Source organism: Oncorhynchus kisutch, linkage group LG5, assembly GCF_002021735.2.
Source record: "Oncorhynchus kisutch isolate 150728-3 linkage group LG5, Okis_V2, whole genome shotgun sequence".
NCBI lineage: Eukaryota > Metazoa > Chordata > Actinopteri > Salmoniformes > Salmonidae > Oncorhynchus > Oncorhynchus kisutch.
The window spans coordinates 21,356,471-21,379,065 of record NC_034178.2 but is presented as its reverse complement, the minus strand read 5'-3'; the positions used below and the strand labels follow the sequence as shown (position 1 = coordinate 21,379,065).

General features: G+C 40.1%; 1 protein-coding gene across 1 annotated transcript in view; it reads right to left on the bottom strand.

Annotated features, from left to right (window-relative positions):
• The window catches only part of LOC109890760 (receptor-type tyrosine-protein phosphatase T-like), a 484,190-nt gene extending 465,268 nt beyond the window's left edge, over window positions 1-18,922 (bottom strand). The window contains exon 1 of the mRNA XM_031824663.1: window positions 18,493-18,922. Within this exon, the coding sequence (XP_031680523.1) occupies window positions 18,493-18,568 (76 nt within the window). The 5' untranslated portion in view covers window positions 18,569-18,922. The remainder of the gene's footprint in view (window positions 1-18,492) is intronic.
• Window positions 18,923-22,595: the final 3,673 nt, after the last annotated feature.

Sequence of the window (22,595 nt, the reverse complement as noted above, 5' to 3'; positions counted from 1 at the left end):
AACTCCCCTAAATTTCATAATAATAATTCAAACATAGTGGATAGCAGAGAACATGCCTATCGTTTAATCTCACTCCTAGGTCAGACCACAGAGCCTTAGATATGCAGTTTTAGAAACTGTTCTTCGTTTTGTAAGCATTACATGGCAAAGTAGCCAGATGTTTGTGGATTCACAAACCACCCTGACAAGGGTAGGGAGGAAAGGATATTCATTATAATAATAGCTATCATCAGATGTTCCTTTTATAAACGCATTTCATGCAATTCTACATGACTGGAGACAAGCAGAATTCTTTTAAATACCTCAACAGAGCATGGCAACGAATAAGTGCATGCTGCAGCACCGGAAACATTTTGATTTCTATATAGGCTATTGTTAAAAAAAAGGATAGTCTAAGTTTGTAACAGTGCTAAAGTTGTCTATAAACTGTAAACATAATCACTTTCAACTGAAGTATCTGATCATCAATGAATTTGAGAAAAAGCATTAGTTGTTTACCACAGCAGCTGCATATCATCTGGTAGGCCTATATGCACTTTTTTTTAATTTGGGAAACTATAATTTTCTCATTTATTCTATTTTATTCCATGATATTGTCAGATAATAGATTTCTGTTGACTGTGAATAGGGCATGGAAATATAAGAGCATCTGTCATGTTATATTAACAAACTAGGCATGCATATCTCACTGCATGATCCTCAAACCAAAGAGTGGCCAAACTCGTATTTCTAATTCAAAGGCTTACAATGACTGTATAGCCTCGGAATGTCATAGAGACAAAGATATCCCATATGCATCGTCTTTCCCAGGAATTGTACAGCTTGTTTCTAGTATTGCACACTAAAGCATCCTTATAGGTTGCTTAATATAACCAGGTCTATCATAACAAGGGGTAGGCCTATGCTTTTAGTCATTTTCTTTAACAAAATCCACAATACCCTCACAAACGACCTCAATTCAAGTCCTGGTTTTAACTTAACACACCAAGCTCTTCACTGACACTGAGAAACTGTATTTAAGGAGTGCATGGTGATTGAAGGAATTGGCTGACAAAATCTATATATATCAGACTATAATTCAGTCTGTCAAACAACTAGGCCTACCTCTTATTTCTTGAATAGGAAGAAATAGGCTCCAACACAAATCCCTCTTGTTGTTAGTAGCCTAATGGTTTTTATTTTATACTGAGTATACTGTATCATGTACAATTATAATTAATATGCCTTGTTTGACTGATTTGTACAAACTTTTTTTTGTACTTATATTTGTGGTGGGCTTTTGGGCTTCCAACCTCACCTGAATACCATTTTTACCTGTTATTTTTTTCTGTACTGTTGTGTCTTTCACTTCTTTTCTTTGGTGCGCATAAATACAACCTGAAACCTAAAGTCAAATTAAAATGGACTGTTTAAATGAATTAGGCCTTCTGGATTTTAGCCTAGTTTCAGCACCCATACGCTGTTCATCTCTGTGGCTGCACCCCTGACGCTTAATTGTAATGTAAGCTATGTAAATTACTCGAATATGGGTTATTATGAGGTCCAGAACCCAATTTATTTCTAGAATGCTGCTGTAGATTATTGAAATGTTGACGATAAAGCACATTTTTCACACATTTCAAACAAACAGGCACACTCAAAAGCAAAGTTGACTTACTTTTAAAGAGCACCACGTCACATTCATGTCAATAGGAATAACACTAATTTTGTTTTCCGTTTGTTTTCCATTGTCTCACTCATTATCAAAAAAGTGTTAACACTCAACATGCAAAAAAAAACTAGAGTATTTAAATTGTAGTAAATTTGACTAAATTACTCACTCATATTATTTTAAAAATAATAAAAAATGTGACCAGAGGACAATATTCAGACAATTTGACAGGCTGACTTGTTGGAAGGGTGGTGTCCTGTGACGGTGCCACGTTGAAGGTCACTGGGCTCTTCAGGTCATTCTACTGCCAATGTTTGTCTATGGAGATTGCATGGCGGTGTGCTCGATTTTATACATCTGTCAGCAACGGGTGTGACTGAAATAGCCGAATCCACTAATTTGAAGGGATGTCCAAGTACTTTTGTATATATAGTGTAGTTATTGGGAATTGTCATCTTCAGCCCCCAAAGTGACTCAAAAGTCTGCAATTTTTTTTATTGTCTTCTCAGGAATTCAGCCTTCTCTGTGTTGCTCTTGACAAACCCCATTCAGTTGCCTTTACACCCTGTAGGTCTGATATCTGGTTGGAGGTTAACTCAACAAATCAAATCAAATCAAATTTATTTATATAGCCCTTCGTACATCAGCTGATATCTCAAAGTGCTGTACAGAAACCCAGCCTCATTGTTCTTTCTCTTCTTTGTTCCTGACCTTCTGTGGTGAGATACGCTCTCTCTTTCTTTGTCTCTCCACCACAGGGCCTCTCTGATCATGCCTGGAACAATGCCTTGCAATGCTTGTTAATGCGTTGCAACTTAAGTTATACACCTTATATGTGAATCCATTTATTTTACAATGTAATTTTTTTTTAAATAATCATTATATTCATAAAGTGTTTCAAAACAATTCAGGGAATTGGATGTGGTGGCGGACAGGTTGGTATTAAACACCACATCTGAAAGAAAGAAAAATCAGTCCAAAGCCCTGTCACTGTCACTTTAGGGTCCCAGGCTGTATTGTACAAGGGTGAATGGTGGGACTTGGGGCAGAGTCACTCCATGGAAATGTAGGCTCTCCTCTCTGGTGTGCTCTCCCTCCTCCTCTCCCTCTTCCTCCTCCTCTCCATGTTCCTCTCCTTCCAGTCTCCGCTCTCCCCTCTTCCTCTCTCCCCCCACTCTCCTCTCGCTCCAATCCTGCCTCCTCTTCCTCCACGCTCCACAGCTCTATCCCTCCTATCATCTCTAACTCCTCTTCCTCCTTGCCTTCTGCTGCTGAGCCCTGACTCTCCATATCACGTCCCTCGCTTTCACTGACCTAGAGGAACAGACTAACAGAGGGAGAGGGGAGGAGGAGAGAGGGGAACGGAGCAACAAATAGGATACAATCTTCCTTCCTCTCTTTTTCTAAACCATACACATACTCTCTTCCTAATAATCACCTTGTAGGGTGAATTTCAGTGGTAGAAATGAATTGCATCAGTAGAAACAGGACAAAACAAGCAACTTGTTAGCTGCTACAATATGTAAACAAATATCACTGCAACTCAATATCATATAAGCTCCAATGCACAGGCATATACCCTAACATGACAGCTAAGCTGTCAAATAATAGGAAAACGAGGCAATGTATAGCCTATGAATATATGTACCTAGCAATGATGACCTAAGATAAACACGAAGTACTCTAATCTCCATTTCGGGGGCTAGTTAGCTGGGTGTCAGTATAGCCAGCTAGTGATAGTGACAGCTGAGGTTGAGACTTTGCAAGCACAGCCCAAATTTACAGCCAAACATATCTGCTGTTCACTCAGCTTGACTTCATGGCTTTCAAAGTGGGTCCGAGCCCATATCACCAACCAACATACACTGAACAAAAATATAAACACAACATGTAAAGTGTTGGTCCCATGTTTCTTGAGCAGAAATAAAAGATCACCGAAATGTTCTTTCCACAAAAAAAAGCTTGAAAGTCCATGAGTTACAAAAATTTAATGTTACAAATTAAACAGACATCAGCCTAACATTTTCAGGTTATTATGTTATCCTATAGGCCTACTGTATACAACAGTGAAAATAGCTATTAAAAATAACTTGAACGGTGTAGATTGCATTTAATAGCGAGGTCGTCAAAATTGGAAAAGGTACCATCAAAATAGAGGTCATTACACTTGGTGAGGCCATTCCTCTGCCACAGCCTGAAAGTTGAATCCAGTATAGCTGGAAGGAAGAAGTGATTATTACATATAGGAACATGAAATCTGGGCAATACATTTATCTTGATACATTTCACTGCACCAGCTAAAGTAAGGTGGAGAATAATCCATCTATGAAAGTCCAGTTTAAATTAGTTAATAAGGGGAATTAAGTTGCCATCAGGGAGGGAAGACAAGGTACGGGTGATATTGATCCATAAATATATAAAGCCAGACTTGGACATACGAAATGGAATGGTATCCTGCGGAATGTGTAATGCTAATTCATTAATAGTAAAACATTCACTTTGAGAATGTATTTTTATAACACGAACAAACACACCAAACCTCCACAGTAGATCCACTATATCCAGGACGCACTCATCAGGATCTAAAATATAAAAGCAAGTCATCTGCATACAAGGAAAATGTGTGTTCCAGTCCCCATTTGTAAATACTGTGTATTGAGGGTGTGACCTTTAGCATAACAGAAAGGGGTTCTCTTGCCAGGGCAAATAACAGAGGGTACATTGGACATCCTTGGCGTGTGGCCCTTGACAATGGGAAACACTTTGAACATAGTTTGTTTATACTGGCGCCTTGAGTAATGAGTAAAACTATCAGATCCAGGAAATGAAGTTCACTCCAAAGCCACATTTTCCCAGTACAGAGAATAATTAGTCCCATTCTACCCTGTCAAATGCCTTCTCTGCATGTAAAGAGATAATTACTTCAGGAACGTCTGAAGATGCAGGAGTGTATGACATTGAGCAGGTGCCGATTGTTAGAAAAGGAGTGGCGACCCTAAATAAACCCTGTCTGATCCATTGATACGAGGTCTGTCATAGTTGACTTTAATCGAGAGGCGAGCCGCTAACATTTTAACATCTGCATTCAAAAGCGAGAAAGGTCTGTATGAGCCACACTCATATGCATCTTTGCTGGGTACTCTGGTCCAGGCCATGTTTGAAAATTTCATGAAGTAGTGGTGCCAGAATTTGATTGGGTAGCCATCTGATCCAGGGGATTTCCCACTTTGCAATTATTAATTTCAATGGGATTAACTGTTAGAATACGTGTGGTACTGTACATTTTGGGAATCAGATGTGAGGCAGATTTGTATTTGAGCTGTTGAGCTAGAAGTCAACCAGCCTTTTCTCCATGTTCATAAACAAAGCTACTTGCGTGGAGTAGATGCTGCTTAGTTTTGGATAGTACAATTTACTGAGTTTGAAGAGCTGATTAATGCTATTCTGGAATTAGACCAACAATACATTAAAAGCCTTTCTTTGTAACATTCTGGTGATGGAAATGAGTATTTTTGGTCTAGTTCCAGAGCGGCATTAATCAGCTGTGGTTGTCGTTTAATTTTCTGTTGTTTTTGGAGAAAAGAGGTATAGGAAATAAGAACAACTTTAAGTGTTTCCCAAAGCATAACTGGAGAGATCGAATGCATTTTATTTGTCTCAATATGCAGTAAATTGTACTTTCTTATGAATAAGTATTGCTGTTCCCGTTGCCTTAGCATTGAATTTGGAATTAAATATTTGTCCTAACAAAGCTTTAGTCTACCATGATCTGCTGTTCACAGATTATTGTATGTTTCTTCTAGGAATGCTATATCGTTTTTTTTTTTTTTTAAGATAAGCTAATAGTCTAGCTCATTTAACCGGGCCATTCATTGCTTTGACGTTCCAGCTTGTAAACCTAATAGCTGACCGCAACTCCCACCCCAATATCTGACATGTCAGTCATTCGAAATGTAGATTACTAAATTGAGTCTGGAGTAGAGATGAAAACCCTGCATTAGACCACCAATCATATCCTGTGATTTAAAAAAAGCACGTACCAAAAAGTTGGGCAAGATACTGTTGAAGTAGAAGTAGAAAAAACGTCCCCCCCATCCACCTTACACAAAACCCTCATAATAATAAATAATAAAAACAGCGCAAAATAAAACTGTCCTATGCTCGCCTCTAAGGCGGACTGCAGGCTTCCCCAAATAAGATCAAACTCCCGGTTAACCATCTGTCACATAACCTACAAAAGAGGGCTCCCAATTATTAACAGATAAGTATTCACAACACCCATTTTAAATAGTTTGAGCTCAATCATAAACAGTGTTACTGTCAAAAGTCGGTCACCTGTATCCTCTATTAGCTCTATCTAACCAACAGCAATAGTAAAAGAAAAGGTTTCTGAGCCCATGGGTTGTGTTAGGGGCGTGATCCATGCCTTGTACCCGAACATCTACATTCATAACTACAGGGAGTAAAACCTGATACTCAGGTGCAGTGCGACCAAAGTGTGACTGCAATAAAGACAGCATGGGAACGATCCTGCAAACACGACCCAAAAAAACAAATGTAAAAATATCAACAAAAATATCCCAACAACAGTGTCCAACCAAGAACTTAAATCAATATATATATATATATATATATATATATATATATATATATATATATATATATCTAAACACAGACTGAAACAATTAAAGGCATTACACTTGCGAGAAAGCATATGAAAACATTCAATTAACCGGAGTCAAACACTGAGATTGTAGCTTTAATACATAGTCTTAAGAAAGGTGAATGACTAGCTAGCTAGCTCAAAGAAAATCAGAATAAACCCATGTTAGGTACAACATACATGGCACCACACATAGCTGGCAAATAGCTTATCATTAGCTCATTATAATCAGTGCAACCTTCAAAAAATTATTTTACACACATCATAGGTGTCATAGGTGTCCATTACCATCAATGCAATAATTATTTGTCACCAGTACTTGAAAACGTGAATAAAATTGTAAATACAGTATGCTCCATACATACATACATACATACCTACTGTATGCTACAGTAGAAATGACAACACGATATATAGAAAATAAGGCACTTAATTTGATAGGAATGCACACATGTCCTAAGTTATTATTTGTAAGGAAAACAACAATGCAACAATGCAAGCGCCAGCCAGAAAAAGTGCCAGTTCGTGCAAGACTGTGCAATTGTCTGCAAATCACGCCTCGCCAATTTGGAGCAGGGCGATGATTAGTTATGCCTCTTATCGCCCATTTGTGTTCACGGCTTTATGACATGGAACAAGATTTTTTTTTTAACTCCAGCCAAAGCCTGCACCTGCTTCAGTGTCAACAACAACACTTTGGTCACCTTTATCACCGGTCCTGGCAGAACTCACAAAGACACTCACTTCAAGTGTTTCTTTTTCTACCCAGTGACAGGGCAGGGTCGAGACTTACTGTAGTGTAGTAGTACATCTCAGGGCACACGAGCGCCCAAGCCTGACCTTTTCACAAGGGACTAAATAATATGGCAGGCATTAGTACACTCCGACAAATTGACATTAGCCTAACCAATTAGGGGCATTTAATCTTCCCGCGAAGAAACAAAGTGGGTCATTGGCGGTAGAGGAAGTGTCTGGGGGAAGTGTGTGTGTGAATGCTGGGGAAAGGTTAATGGTCTCCCTGGAGGGAGAGAATGCACAAGGGGTCTTTGTTACCCTTCCAGGCGCATTACTCCGACAAAGCCCCAGGTCTTGAAGGAGCTCAGTCAGTTCATTACTGCCAGCTTTCATTCTGCCGGGCTAACATTGACTTTAATGCAATTTAATACTTTCACTTTCCCCTCCTATTTGTCTGCCGCTGTCTTTCTTTAATCCTCAGAAAGGGGGTTTAGACTGTTTTTTTCAAATCCCCTTTTGTTAGCCAAAGAACTGACGCATAGACCAGGTTGACTGGTTGTCTTATTGAGATCCCTTATTTGAAGACGGTGGTTATACAGTATGTCAGTTATAGGGCCTAATAACATGTTCAAGGGAGATTGACATGGTCCAGAAAGTCCATGAGAAAAAACACCACCCTGATCAGCGTGAACTGAGTGTGCACTTTTAACTTCATACTGAACCATACCTAAGCCAAAGCATGGATGGACACCACTCTCCTTCACAACGTGCAAATCACTGGTGGCTAAAAAGCTCCACCTGGCGAAGCTAAAGGAGCAACCACATGAGACGAGCTTCCAGAATATACCATTTCTTTCTGACACAACACTGTCAAGTCCTCAGAAGCCAATAAATTAAGCGATGAAGTCTCTCAAGGCCTGACAAGAGGTAACAGGAAAGGTTAGAAAAGGGCATCTTTGAATGTGCCCCCCACGATGACACAATGTCCTCTCGTTGACGTGACTGAGGCAAGGAGGTGGACCCGTCCCTGGGAACCATCTGGGATCAAAGGCGATGAGCGCTGTGACACCCATTTCGACAACATAACGGCCAATTCGGTCCTCCGAGCTGGATTGCTATTGTCACTTCATCGACTTCTGGAGAGGCTTGTTTCATTCAAATAAACAGTGCATTCGGAAAGTATTCAGACCCCTTCACTTTTTCCCCAAAAAAATTCATTACAATTGATGTCTTTATTGAGACAAATAAAACACATTCGGTCTCTCCAACTATGGTTTGGGAAAATAATTTCCTATTACTCTCTTCTCAAAAAACAACAGAAATTTTAAAAACAACAACAGATGACTAATGCCATTCTGGAACTAGACTAACAATACTCCTTTCCATCACCAGAATGTTACAAAGAAAGGCCTTTAGTGTATTGTTGGTCAAATTCCAGAATACCATTAATCAGCTATTTTGTTTAATTTTCTTCAAACTCAGTACAATTTACTGTCCACAGATAAAACTAAGCAGAATTTACTCCACGCAAGTGGTTTTGTTTACAAGCATGGAGAAAAGGCTAATCGACTTCTAGCTCAACAGCTGAAGTGCAAATCTGCCTCACAACTGATTCCCAAAATGTACACTACCTCACATATTCAAATAATAATAATAATTGCAAGGGAAATCCCCTGGCCAAGATGGCTAGCCAAACACATTTTACAATAAGTTTTCTGCCAAACTGGCACCACTTCTTCTTGAAATTTTCAAACATGGCCTGGACCAGAGTACCCCAATCTCTGATAGAGAACCTGGCGAAGATGCATATGAGTGTGGCTCATACAGACCTTTCTCGCTTTTGAATGCAGATGTTAAAATATGACAGACCTCGTATCAATGGATCAGACAGGGTTCATTTAGGGTCGACACTCCTTTTCTATCAATCGGCATCTGCTCAATGTCATACACTCTTGCATCTTCAGACATTCCTGAAGTAATTATCTCTTTACATGCAGAGAAGGCATTTGACATGGTAGAATGGGACTATTTATTCTCTGTACTGGGAAAATGTGGCTTTGGAGTGAACTTCATTTCCTGGATCTGATGGTTTTACTCATTACTCAAGTCGTCAGTAAAAACAAACTGTGTTCAAAGTGTTTCCCATTGTCAAGGGCCACACGTCAAGGATGCCCAATGTACCCTCTGTTATTTGCCCTGGCAATAGAACCCCTTTCTATTATGCTAAAGGTCACACCCTCAATACACAGTATTTACAAATGGGGACTGGAACACAAAGTTTCCTTGTATGCAGATGACTTGCTTTTATATATCAGATCCTGATGAGTGCGTCCTGGATATAGTGGATCTACTGTGAAGGTTTGGTGTGTTTGTTCGTGTTTTAAAAATAAATTCTCAAAGTGAATGTTTTACTATTAATGAATTGGCATTACACATTCCGCAGGATACCATTCCATTTCGTTTGACCATGTAAATATTTAAATATTTAGGGATCAATATCACCTGTACCTTGTCTTCCCTCCATGATGACAACTTAATTCCCCTTATTAACATGTCTGGACTTTCAGAGATGGAATATTCTCCACCTTACTTTAGCTGGTAAAGTGAATTGTATCAAGATAAATGTATTGCCCCGATTTCTGTATTTGTTACAATGTTTCCCTCGTTTTCTAACCATGTCTTTTCTCATTTCAGTGGTTAAACTTATATCTTCCTTTTTATGGGGTGGTGGGAATCCAAGAACAAGTCAAGTATTCCTCCAGAGAGATAGAACACACGGAGGACAAGCCCTTCCTAACTTAATACTGTCACACCCTGACCATAGTTTGCTTTGTATGTTTCTATGTTTTGGTTGGTCAGGGTGTGATCTGAGTGGGCATTCTATGTTGGATGTCTTGTTTGTCTATTTCTATAACTGACTAGTGTCAACAGAAGCCAACTCCTGTTTCTCTTTGCCAGCTTTAGTCACCTCCAGTATTCCTCTCTCAGCTTCAACCTACACATCCAATCCAATTGTTAGCAGTACTCTTGAACTTTGAACTCAACTCCATCGACATTTTCATTTCTGTGATTCCTTTATTCAATGTCCTATATGTCATAATCACCTCTTCCTTCCAGCTAAACTGGATTCAACTTTCAGGCTGTGGCAGAGGAATGGCCTTATCAAGTGTAATGACCTCTATATTGATTGCACCTTTGCCAATTTTGACGACCTCGCTATCAAATGCAGTCTACACCGTTCAAGTTATTTGGGGGTATTTCCAATTCCGCTGCTGTAAACAGCATATGAAATGTATTTATTAGACTGCTTTTCTAGTTTAAATCGCTGGCACAGAGGCCAATCAAACTAGATTAGGTCACACACTGCAAATAAAAACACCATCAAAAGAAACTGAAATTATAGCCTAGCAATATGTTAACACACATAATAATAGGCCATTGTCTATATACAGTGCATTCGGAAAGTATTCAGACCCCTTGACTTTTTTCACATTTTGTTACGTTACAGCCTTATTCTAAAATGGATTCAATTGTTTTTCCCCCTCATCAATCTACACACAATACCCCATAATGACAAAGCAAAAACAGTTTTTTATCCATTTTAGCACAGTTTTTACAAATAAAAAACAAACATCACATTTACATAAGTAATCAGACTCTTTACTCAGTACTTTGTTGAAGCACTTTTGGCAGCGATCACAGCCTCAAGTCTTCTTGGGTATAATGGGTTCAAGTCCAGGCTCTGGCTGGGCCACTCAAGGACATTCAGAGACTTGTCCCAATGCCACCCCTGAGTTGTCTTGGCTACGTGCTTAGGGTCATTGCCCTGATGGAAGTTGAACCATCACCCCAGTCTGAGGTCTTGAGAGCTGTGGAGCAGATTTTCATCAAGGATCTCTCTGTACTTTGCCGCGTTCATCTTTCCCTCGATCCTGACTAGTCTCCCAGTCCCTGCCGCTGAAAAACATCCCCACAGCATGATGCTGTCACCACCATGCCTCACCGTAGTGATGGTGCCAGGTTTCCTCCAGACGTGATGCTCTGATTCAGGACAAAGAGTGCAATCTTTGTTTCATCAGATCAGAGAATCTTGTTTCTCATGGTCTGAGTCCTTTAGGTGCCTTTTGGTAAACTCCAAGCAGGCTGTCATGTGCCTTTTACTGAGGAGTGGCTTCTGTCTGACCATCTCTACCATAAAGGCCTGATTGGTGGAGTGCTGCAGAGATGGTTGTTCTTCTGGATGGTTTTCCCATCTCCACAGAGAAATTCTGGACCTCTTTGGGTTCTTGGTCACCTCCCTGACCAAGGCCCTTCTCCTCCGATTGTTCAGATTGGCCGGGCGGCAAGCTATAGGGAGAGTCTTGGTGGTTCCATACTTCTTCCATTTAAGAATGATGGAGGCCACTGTGTTCTTGGGGACCGTCAATGCTGCAGAATTTTTTTACTACCCTTCCCCAGATCTATGCCTCGGCACAATCGTGTCTCGGAGCTCTACGGACAATTCCTTCGACCTCATAGCTTGGGTTTTGCTCTAACATGCACTGTCAACTGTGGGACCTTATATAGACAGGTGTGTTCCTTTACAAATCATGTCCAATCAATTGAATTTACCATAGGTGGACTACAATCAAGTTGTAGAAACATTTCAAGGATTATCAACAAACAGGATGCACCTGACCTCAATTTCGAGTCTTATAGCAAAGGGTCTGAATACTTATGTAAATAAGGTACTTCTGTTTTTTATTTTTAATACATTTAATAAACATTTCTAAAAACCTGTTTTCGCATTGTCATTATAGAGTATTGTGTGTAGATTGATGAAGAACTTTTCTTATTTAATCCGTTTTAGAACAATTCCATAATGGGAAAGAATATGGAAAAAGTTAAGGTGTCTGAATGCTTTCCGAATGCACTGTAGACTAATACAGTGGTCACCAACTTTTTGGTGCACTGTACCTGTAAAGTCTAATATGAGGAGCACTTTTCCATGGCTACCCTCTAAATCTGAAATAAATGTTTGACGGAGAGGCAGAGACGGCTGGCAGTGCAGCAGCTTTTTGTTTGAGGCTTCCAATCTGAGCAGCAATTTGCCGGTAATTATTTCCGTTGATGACAGAAGTAATTATCTATTAATCAAGTCTGAATTTACGTTAACCCTCTCTTCCTCTCTGTCCAATTAACGGTAATATTTTTGATGGATCCTGACAATTACGGTGGGGGAAGGGAATGTGCATGTACTTCTCCATCCATCTCACACTTTGAGGAGGAGAGATGGAGAAATGACGGTGCATGCCATTATCGATGAAGATATCTGGCTAGTTGGTGCGGATTTGTTGGTGTGAGGGTGGGTGGGACAGAGAAAGTGAAGGAGAAAAATTAGGAGAAAGAGAGACAATGAAGAAAGAAAGATAAGAGTCAAAGCTGATGGGAGAACAGAGTGGAGATGGGAGGCAGATGCTGGATTACTGTACTGTGAGTCCTGGGAGAATTGAAGGCTCACTTCGCAAACATCACGTCGAAAGACGCCTGTTTGAGAGCTGGAGGATTGTTGAGCAAACCGTAAGCAGAGCTTCCACAGCCTCGAGGGGACCTTCCTTATTCTGGCACAGAAGAGAGACACAGAGGAGCGTTCTCTTTCTGTCTATCCATCCCTTTCATTCTCCATTCTCTCTCATGCACTCTCTTCCTCCTATCTAACCTGAACCTTCCTCTCTTACACTTCCCTCTCCCTATCTTGCCTCCACACTCTCCTGCTCTCTCCCCCTCCCTCTCTATCTCCCTTTAGCTCACCACTCTGATTTCAGTAGTAGAGTTTCTGCTACTGTGTAATGAAGAGCTGCTTCCCAAATAGCACACTATTTCCTATATAGTTGCACTAATTTTGACGAGAGCCAATAGACACTCTGGTTAAAAGTAGTACACTATGTAAGGAATAGGGTGCCATTTGGAAAACACCCAAGGTGTGGGGAGATTGGCCTCCTGTGTATGGTCTTAAAATCCTCAGCTTTAGTTTCCCTCTCTGAATAGAATTCCAGCAAGACACAGTATAGTGTAAGATGATAGCATGAGATGGATGTCGCTGATTAACTGCTAGCTACAACACTAGAGTTCTCTCTTTAGGGATGATTTGGTATTTATGTGTAGTCTTGATAACATCCAAACACAAGTCCAACAGGTTCTTTAACGTGAGAACTATACTAATCGCCATCAATTGATAAGAAAATGTCCACATACTGTATGGCATAGGAATAGAATACATGAAAATAGAGGAAAACAATGTTTGTGTTTTTTTCCTAGATAATTTCTTTGTCCCTTTCTCACACCACAAATGGCGAGAGAGGTGTTTGCTCAAATGACGGTTTATGTCTTGACCTGCTCTGTCAATTCCCAGGTGACAGTACAACGGATCAATTTCCCCCCGTACGTTCATGAATCTCTCAATAATTGGGCAATACCTGTAAATCCAGCACTGCACAATGAGAAAAACATAATTAAATTTAAATTTAAACCCTCGGAATCCCCTTCTATCAGGAAACCCCTGCACCGACTCTCTCTTTTTCTCCATTTCTCTCTCCCTCTCTCATAGCAATAGCATTCCCCCCCTCCCCCTCAATATTAATTATGATTAAAACTGATCCTAGATAGTTCAGCACTCCTACTCCAAAACACTTTATAAATACGGGCCCTGGTTTTCACCTCAAAGAATATGAGCCTCGGTCAGCAATAAAACCAGGCATTCCTCCTGTGCTTCACAACAAGGTTTTCAGGCATGATATCTAGCTTTTAAGTATGTCATTGAAAAAAAAAAGAGAGAGAGAGCGAGACATTCTTCCAGCGGCTTGCACTTTAGCATCCTATGGCACAGGCCTGCCCCTGGATTAAGCTGTCATTTAGTCAGGCAAATAGAATAAGTGCTGTGGATTAGGGTGACACAGTCATGCAGATAAGCAGACCACTGGCAAATACAGCTCCATCCACTCACACAGCAAATGCAGCTCTCTTCTCTGGAAAAAAAGAGAGAACGTGACCGGGTGGGTGAGCATACTAAACAGACAGTACCGGTGAGTGACAGACAGCTTGTCAAAAAGTGCTCCTGCCACGCTGCTGACCCGCTGTAGCCACGGCAACACAAGGGGCCAGACGATAACTGTGAGTTGAAAGAAACAATTAGGCTTCTGACAGGTTCTCATGGATTGATTGGGAAAAATCATGTTCCAGATATATTTTTCTCCTTTTTTACTGTTTTCAACCTTTTTTTCTAAAAGGCCCAAAGGATAGGCATGCGTGTGAAATTCATTAACTCTCTGACAGCCTCCCAACCCCATTTGTGCTCTCAGGTGTTTCATTTCTCGACCACCTGAAGTACATTTCCCCCCTCTCTGAAGTTCTGGAGGTGTAGTCGTTTCCCTTTCAGTGCTTGAGTAACTGCCAGTTACATTTGCTGGGGCAATCACAGTTGAATTGCTTGACACAATTTCTTGTTTGGATGAAATCCAGTTTCTTTAACCATCTTCTATTACAATATTCAGATCTCTTTGAAATTGTTATTCAATCACAATACCTAATTAAAAGTTAAAGTGTATGTTTGCCTACCTGTGGAATAAAGCACAATTATGGAAGTATAGCGACAGAGCAATTAAAAATATTTTTTATGCCGTGGGTTTTGCTATTGAACTGCTCCGGCTATTACCAAGTTCTGCTATCCTGCGTCTGATTTCCCTGCCACCGATTACGCACCCCTTAGACATACGTTGTTTTAGAGAATTTGGCAGTATGTCTAACTGGCCTCACAGCCGCAGACTCTGTTTAAGCACGCCAGCCCAGGACCTCCACATACAGCTTTTTCATCTACGGGGTCATCTGAGACCAGCCACCCGGACAGCTGATGAAACTGTGAGTTTGCACAAACAAAGAATTTCTGCACAAACTGTCAGAAACCGTCTCATCTGAATGCTCGTCATCCACACCAGGGTCTTGACCTGACTGCAGTCGTAATTGGCTTCAGTGGACAAATGCTTACGTTCGATTGCCACTGACACGTTGGAGAAGTGTGCTCTTCACGGATGAATCCCGGTTTCAACTGTACCAGGCAGATGGTTTTCTGGTTTTCTGGTTTTCTGATGCCAATGTTGTGAACAGAGTGCCCCATGGTGGCAATCGGGTATGGGAAGGCATAAGCTACGGACAATGAACACAATTGCATTTTACGATGGTAATTTAAATGCACAGATATACCGTGACAAGATCCTGAGGCCCATTGTCGTGCCATTCACCCACCGCCATCATCTCATGTTTAAGCATGATAATGCGCGGCCCCATGTCGCAAGGATCTGGACACAATTCATGGAAGCTGAAAAAGCTCCAGTTCTTCAATGGCCTGTATATTAACCAGACATGTCACCCATTGAGCATGTTGAGGATGCTCTTAATCAACATGTACACAGCGTGTTCCAGAACCCGCCAATATCCAGCAATTTTGCACAACCATTGAAGACAATTGGGACAACATTCCACAGGCCACAATCAACAGCCTGATCAACTCTATGCAAAGGAGATGTGTCATGCTGCATGATGCCAAATACATGATCACCAAATACTGACTGGTGTTCTGATCCACACCCCTACCTTTTTTTTAAGGTACGGTATCTGTGTTCCCAGTCATGTGAAATCCATAGATTAGGGCCTAATTCATTTATTTCAATTGACTGATTTCCTCATATGAACTGTAACTCAGTAACGTCTTTGAAATGGTTGCGTTCATATTTGTGTTCAATGTAAATAAAATCCCAAGTCAAACCAATCCTAAATAACACCCCTTACTTTTTGGCTTCAGCCATTGTGGAATATCAACAAAACCTAACAGGAAATGTTTATAAATACTCTGGAGCAAACTGAAGTTCACGGTATACACACACACACACACACACACTATCTCTAAGCCACCAACGTGTGTCCCTCCCTAACAGAACATTGACACTTATTGTCATGAGTTTTGTCCTGGAGGCAGAACAGTGATTTTCCCTTAGTGGGGCCAGCTGCAAAGTCAAAATTGGCTATATATATATATATATATATTATTATTTTATTTTTTTAAATGAAAACAACAATGGGCGTTTTCGTCTTAATTTAAGGTCGGCGTTAGCAGTATGCCTAAGGTTAGGGTTAGTTTAAAAATCTTAAGATATGACTTTGTGGCTGTTTCAGCTAGTGACCACTTTGCTTCCAGAACAAGATTTATGACGAACAACACAAACCTGCTCCCTAAAATGGAAGAGCTGGCGAGAGGGGCCTTGAACACTGACACTGCATCAGCCTGGAATTACCATTAGTCTGGCAGCACTTGGCTAGCGAGTGTCCTCTCCAGCATACAGAGTGACTGCTGTCTCCTGTTACAATGCAGGTGTTAGGGTGCTGCAGGATGATGTATGCAAAGGAGTGGGGAGCCCTTGGTAATGTATGCAGAGAAGCAACATTTTTCCACTAGATTTCTTTCCTTGGCAAAGGGGCAATGGCCAATGAAAAAAACACCATGGGCTGTATTCAACACTACTATTTCCCACTGAAATGAATAATGTTGGTTGTCTGTTCTTCTGCTTATTTGGGAGAGTGGTGCTGAAATGCAGATGACTGACTGGCATGACATATCAATTCATAAAAATAAAATAAATATCTACACAGAATATCCTGATTTACAGCAGGGCCTACTGCACATGATATATTAAAGTTGTGTAACTAATGCACATTACCAACAAAAGAGAGGTTTCCATGCCTTTGTCCAATAATTAAGTTTGATTTAAAAAATAAATCAGTCTACCACCAAATCCATATGGAGTTATGCATCGGAAATAAATAAAATGGACACCAATCCATAAAGTGTTATCATCAATTTCTACGATAAATAACCACAAACGTAAGTAATAAACTGCCTTAATTTTTTTAACGAAGAAAGGGTATTCCAAGAGTCTCGGATTTACAACCATCTTTGTCCTTGACTGTTTAGTAAAGTTCTCTTGCGCGAATGATCCTCTAGTGTGGGTGAGTGTAATATAATGATGTGCCCAGAGCGCCACCTTACGGGTGAACAACTCAGCAGGCAGACCGTATCAAACGCATGAACACCGAAGATGGTGGATAAATTAAGATAATTCACTCTGGTCATTGATATTTTTTTAAATGGTCAGTTCCGGTCAACTTAACTGAGTGTGTGTCCCATAGACACCCAAGGCAATAGCAGCAGGTTCTGGTCTAAATAATTCATTGACTTTAATTTAACCAGAAAACCCCCCAGAAAAAAACAGCCAGTGGGGTGTCTCGCTTTCTCATCTGTCTCGGATGAATACTTTTGTAGCCTTGCTCATAGACGAGATAAGAAATTCAATGGCACTGAAAAAGTATGACAAAAATTGTAAAACAAATAAAATAAAATCTTTGACATTTGGCCTTTCAGTCTACGGATTTCAACCACGTTCACAAATGTCACGATTATTAATTTTATTTTCTTATTTAGATTAGTTTTCTGTTTATTAACAGTGGATTTGAAGAAGGCCTACATGTATTTAATGGTTTTGTTCATTAGGCCTACTATCAGATATTCAACTAGATACAGTTTGAGAGCAAGAAAAAGCTAAGGTGACTGAGACAGCAGTCTGTTCCGTGGTATCAAGTTATTTAAAAATTTCGTCCAACTACCGTCATGTTAAAATGTTAAAATATAGGTTACAGCACAAATATATTTTCCACGAAAACTTTTGCCACAATGTAGCAATGGGTCTGTCTCACTTATTTCCAATCAAAACCTCATTTCGAATCGCGAGTATGAATATGGGAGGTAGATTATATCCGTACATAGCATAGGTTAGGTTATAGGAATTAGCCTCGTGTATAGTGAAATGTTGTTTAAAAGCAGAGTTTATTCGAGTTGGTCCACGTATAGCCTATTCAACGTTATGCGTAGTTTACTTATTATCACGTTATAAACTACTCCGAAATTACCGCTGCTTTGTGTAATGGTTATGTGTTGGATAGTTTAGCCTATCTGTGTCATAACGAGTCTGCATTACAGATACACGTCAATATTCTCGATTTTGTCAATGTCATGTTTTATAGCCCAGGCTACATGTGAAAAAAAAGCTTGACCAAAAGCTCCCCAAATTGCGCTTTAAGTAACAAGTGCTCGAAGTGCGTGCATTTTGATACCGTGTGTGTGTGTGTGTGTGTATGTGTGTGTGTGTGTGTGTGTGTGTTGGGAGCGTACGTGCGTGCGTGTGGGTTCAATTATGTAGCCTACAATATTCGAAAATAAAAGTTGGAGACGCAGCATTAACTCCTACGCATGTACCTGCCCACGGTCCCTGCGTATCGCCATCTCCAAAGCACAGACTCTACTGAGATGAAAGTAGCCTATAGGCTTCTAAGCACTTCCGAGAAACAAGAATACACTTACCTGGAAAGAACTGACCACATATTAAGTCCAGCAGTTGAAAAAGAAGCGAAGCAATGATGTAGTTCCCTTTGTCCATTTTGTCAGTGACTATTTTACATGCGCGCCTCCCGTCCGTTTACTCGCTGACTGTATACACTGACAGTACCCTCGCATTGGTATTGCAGTGAGGGAGTAGACCTACTGAAAGGCAGTATACAGCAATCCCGGTTGATTGTATGACTTCAATCAGTAACTGATGGCAAGCGGAGTTGAGAACAGATAGAGAAGAGCGAGGAGAGTGGCAGAACATTCCGATGTCCCCGGGTTCCCTAAAGCCTACCTGCCGCTCCGACACGACGTTTGAACCTCTATCTCTGTGTTGGAGTCTTATATTCCGCTGTGCTGGGGCAGAAGAAAGACGTGACAGTGTGCGAGCTATTCTTTCTCCAGTGCTGACACTCACTTCTGATGCCGAAAGTGCGGCTGCTTCCTAAAAAAAGAGCAGCCTTTCGTGCGCCCAATGAAAGCTTCCCGCGCTTTGATAACATTTTAGCTATGTCAAAAGTGAAATTTCATTGGCACCCTTGATAAAGATAAGCAACAAATATTGTATAAAATAAATAATACAATACATATTGTATGCTAATATTTTTTGGGGAAATTATATTATTTTATACTAATACAATAGAAAACAAATAACGAGATTTTGTTGAACAAGTAATTAAAAATGTTTTAAAAGCATAGGGGTCAAAATGATTAGCACCTCTGTTTTCAAAATCTCACTTTGCACGATAACAGCACTGAGCCTTTTACTAAAAATGTTATGAGCTCTTAAGCCATTCATATATTATCTTTTCAGATCCTTGATAGCCTTAATCTGCGTTTATGGACTGCACTCTTCAATTCAAACCACAGGTTATTTTTTATTTTTTTAAACTTTATTTAACTAGCGATGTCAGTTAAGAACAGATTCTTATTTACAACGACGGCCTACTGGTGAACAGTGGACTAACTAACCTTGTCAGCTCGGGGATTCGAACCAGCAACCTTTCAGTTACTGGCCCAACACTCTAAACACTAGGCTACCTGCTGCCCCGTTTTCAATGGGGTTCAAGTCCGGAGACTGAGATGGCTATTACAAAATATTGATTTTGTGTTCAATTTACCATTTCTTTGTGATGTAAAATTCAATGCCTCATTATTGCACAAATATGCCTATTTTTTGCTCCCTGGCTTACTCTCTCTGTGAGTTGTTGCTTAACTAGGCTATTTACTGACTTCAACCTCAATTTCACTTATACTTTTTCAAGATTCGTGATTACAAAGACTTTGACAAGATTTTTCAGAATAAAGGGGAGGCATGAGAATACATTGACATCTGTAGACATTTGGCTACATAAACAGTAAATTGTGAATTTCAAAATACTTATTGAAGGATAGCTTAATCATTCAGTTGATTAGTCAAGACACAAAAGTATAGGCTAATCCTGTGTGTTGATTTATAATTAATATGATTTTATATATGATTATTATGATTACTTCATGCTTTTGAGGGATTACACTCTCCACATGGGCTGTGGACTTGTCCTGACATTTTGACCTGAGATAATAATCCAATTATGAATCAGTGTATTAATACAGTAAATATAGGCTAAAAGACCATTGGTTATAGGGCTCTGTTGTTGGCCCATTTCAAGGAGGTCGACGTCATAAAGGTATCCTGTATCTGATAATCATTGTATGTTGCCCCCTAGAGTTCAAGTCAGACTGTTCCTAACTCATCACTGTGCAAGACATAATTCACTTATGTTAATGCAAATGAGACAACGTGTATTCCGTTCAGCACAGGTTGCATCGAGTCTGTCTCAAACACCTTGACCAAAATATATGAATCAGACACTGATGCCATCTACCATGTAGGGAGCACAGCAGCACATCACCTTCAATCATACTCCTAATTCAGACGTTCATAAAATGTTCCTTTTCAGTATTACATCCATTCTCTGATCCTTTGATTTTTATGAAATTCACTGAGGAGGACGGTCCTCCCCTTCCTCCTATGAGGAGCCTCCACTTCTGAAGTCAGAAGATTAAATACACCTTAGCCAAATACATTTAAACTGAGTTTTTCACAATTCCTGACATTTAATCCTTGTTTAAAATTGCCTGTCTTAGGTCAGTTAGGATCACCACTTTATATTAAGAATGTGAAATGTCAGAATAATAGTAGATAATTATTTATTTCAGTTTTATTTCTTTCATCACATTCCCAGTGGGTTACATACACCTAATTAGTATTTGGCATAATTGCCTTTAAAAAAAATTTAAGGTTTCGGGTAGCTTTCCACAAGCTTCCCACAATAAGTTGGGTGAATTTTGACCCATGCCTCCTGACAGAGCTGGTGTAACTGAGTCAAGTTTGTAGGCCTCCTTGCTCGCACACGCTTTTTCAGTTCTGACCACAAATGTTCTATAGGATTGAGGTCAGGGCTTTGTAATGGCCACTCCAATACCTTGACTTTGTTGTCCTTAAGCCATTTTGTCACAACTTTGGAAGTATGCTTGAGGTCATTGTCCATTTGGAAGACCCATTTGCGACCAAACTTTAACTGATGTCTTGAGGTGTTGCTTCAATATATCCACATAAGTTTCCTCCTCATGATGCCATCTAATTTTGTGAAGTGCACCAGTCCCTCCTGCAGTAAATCACCCCATAACATGATGCTGCCACCCCCTTGCTTCACGGTTGGGATGGTGATTCTTCGGCTTGCAAGCCTCCCCCTTATTCCTCCAAAAATATTAATGGTCATTATGGCCAAACAGTTCTATTTTTGTTTCATCAGACCAGAGGACATTTCTCCAAAAAGCATGATCTTTGTCCCCATGTGCAGTTGCAAAACGTCTTGCTTTTTTATGGCGGTTTTTGAGCAGTGGCTTCTTCCTTGCTGAGCGGCCTTTCTGGTTATGTCAATATAGGACTCGTTTAAGGTTTAACTGTGGATATACTGTATGTTTATTTAGCCTTTTTTATTTAACTGTGCGTCGCCCTATGGGACTCCCAATCACAGCCAGATGTGATTCGATCCAGGGACTGTAATGATGCCTCTTGCACTGAGATGCAGTGCCTTAGACCGCTGCACCACTAGGGAGCCATAACCAGTATGACCAATATATATATATTTTGATTCGTCTGACAAACAAAGACCTTTGCGTGCTGGATACCCAGATATGGATAGAAGCTGGCAAGACATTCAAAGACATCAAGAGATATGCTGTACTCTATGTCATATCGTGTCTATTGTCCTGCTAATAGCATTTGTGAAAAACAGAGTTTGAAAACATTTTTCCCCCTTCCACTTGCCTCTTCCATTAATTTTGAAAGAGTATTTCTATTATTATTTTATTAACAAAAGCATAAAGATGTTGATAAAGAAATACTGTACAGTATATGCTTTATCCGACATTGTGCGGTTGCATGAGGTTTGGAGTTAAAATGTTCAACTTTAGAGTACTTTTAATACATTGCAAATTGGAGGGATTTTTTTTTTTACACCTAGCCGAGCTTTCCTTTTGTAAAGGTTGAAGAGTCTACTGCCCTGCTAATAGTCCATCATCACTTTGATCATTGTCACGCCCTGGTCAAAGTATTTTGTGTTTATCTTTATGTATTTGGTCAGGCCAGGGTGTGGCATGGGGTTTTTGTATTGGGGTGTGTTTTGTCTTGGGGGCTTTGGTGTTAGTATTGGGATTGTAGCGTAGTGGGTTATCTAGCAAAGTCTATGGCTGTCTGGAGTGGTTCTCAATTAGAGGCAGGTGTTTATCGTTGTCTCTGATTGGGAACCATATTTAGGCAGCCATATTCTTTGAGTTTGTCGTGGGTGATTGTCCTATTTGTCCTTAGTGTCCTTGTTCCGATCTTTGTTAGTTTTCACAAGTATAGGCTGTTTCGGTTTTCATTTCGTTATTTACATTCTTTGTTTTGTAGTGTTTGTGTTACTTTGTGTTTACGTTATTCATTAAACATGGATCGCAATCTACACGCTGCATTTTGGTCCGACTCTCCTTCACAACTAGAAAACCGTAACAATCATGCTGTAACAAGATATGGAAGCACCATGACCAGG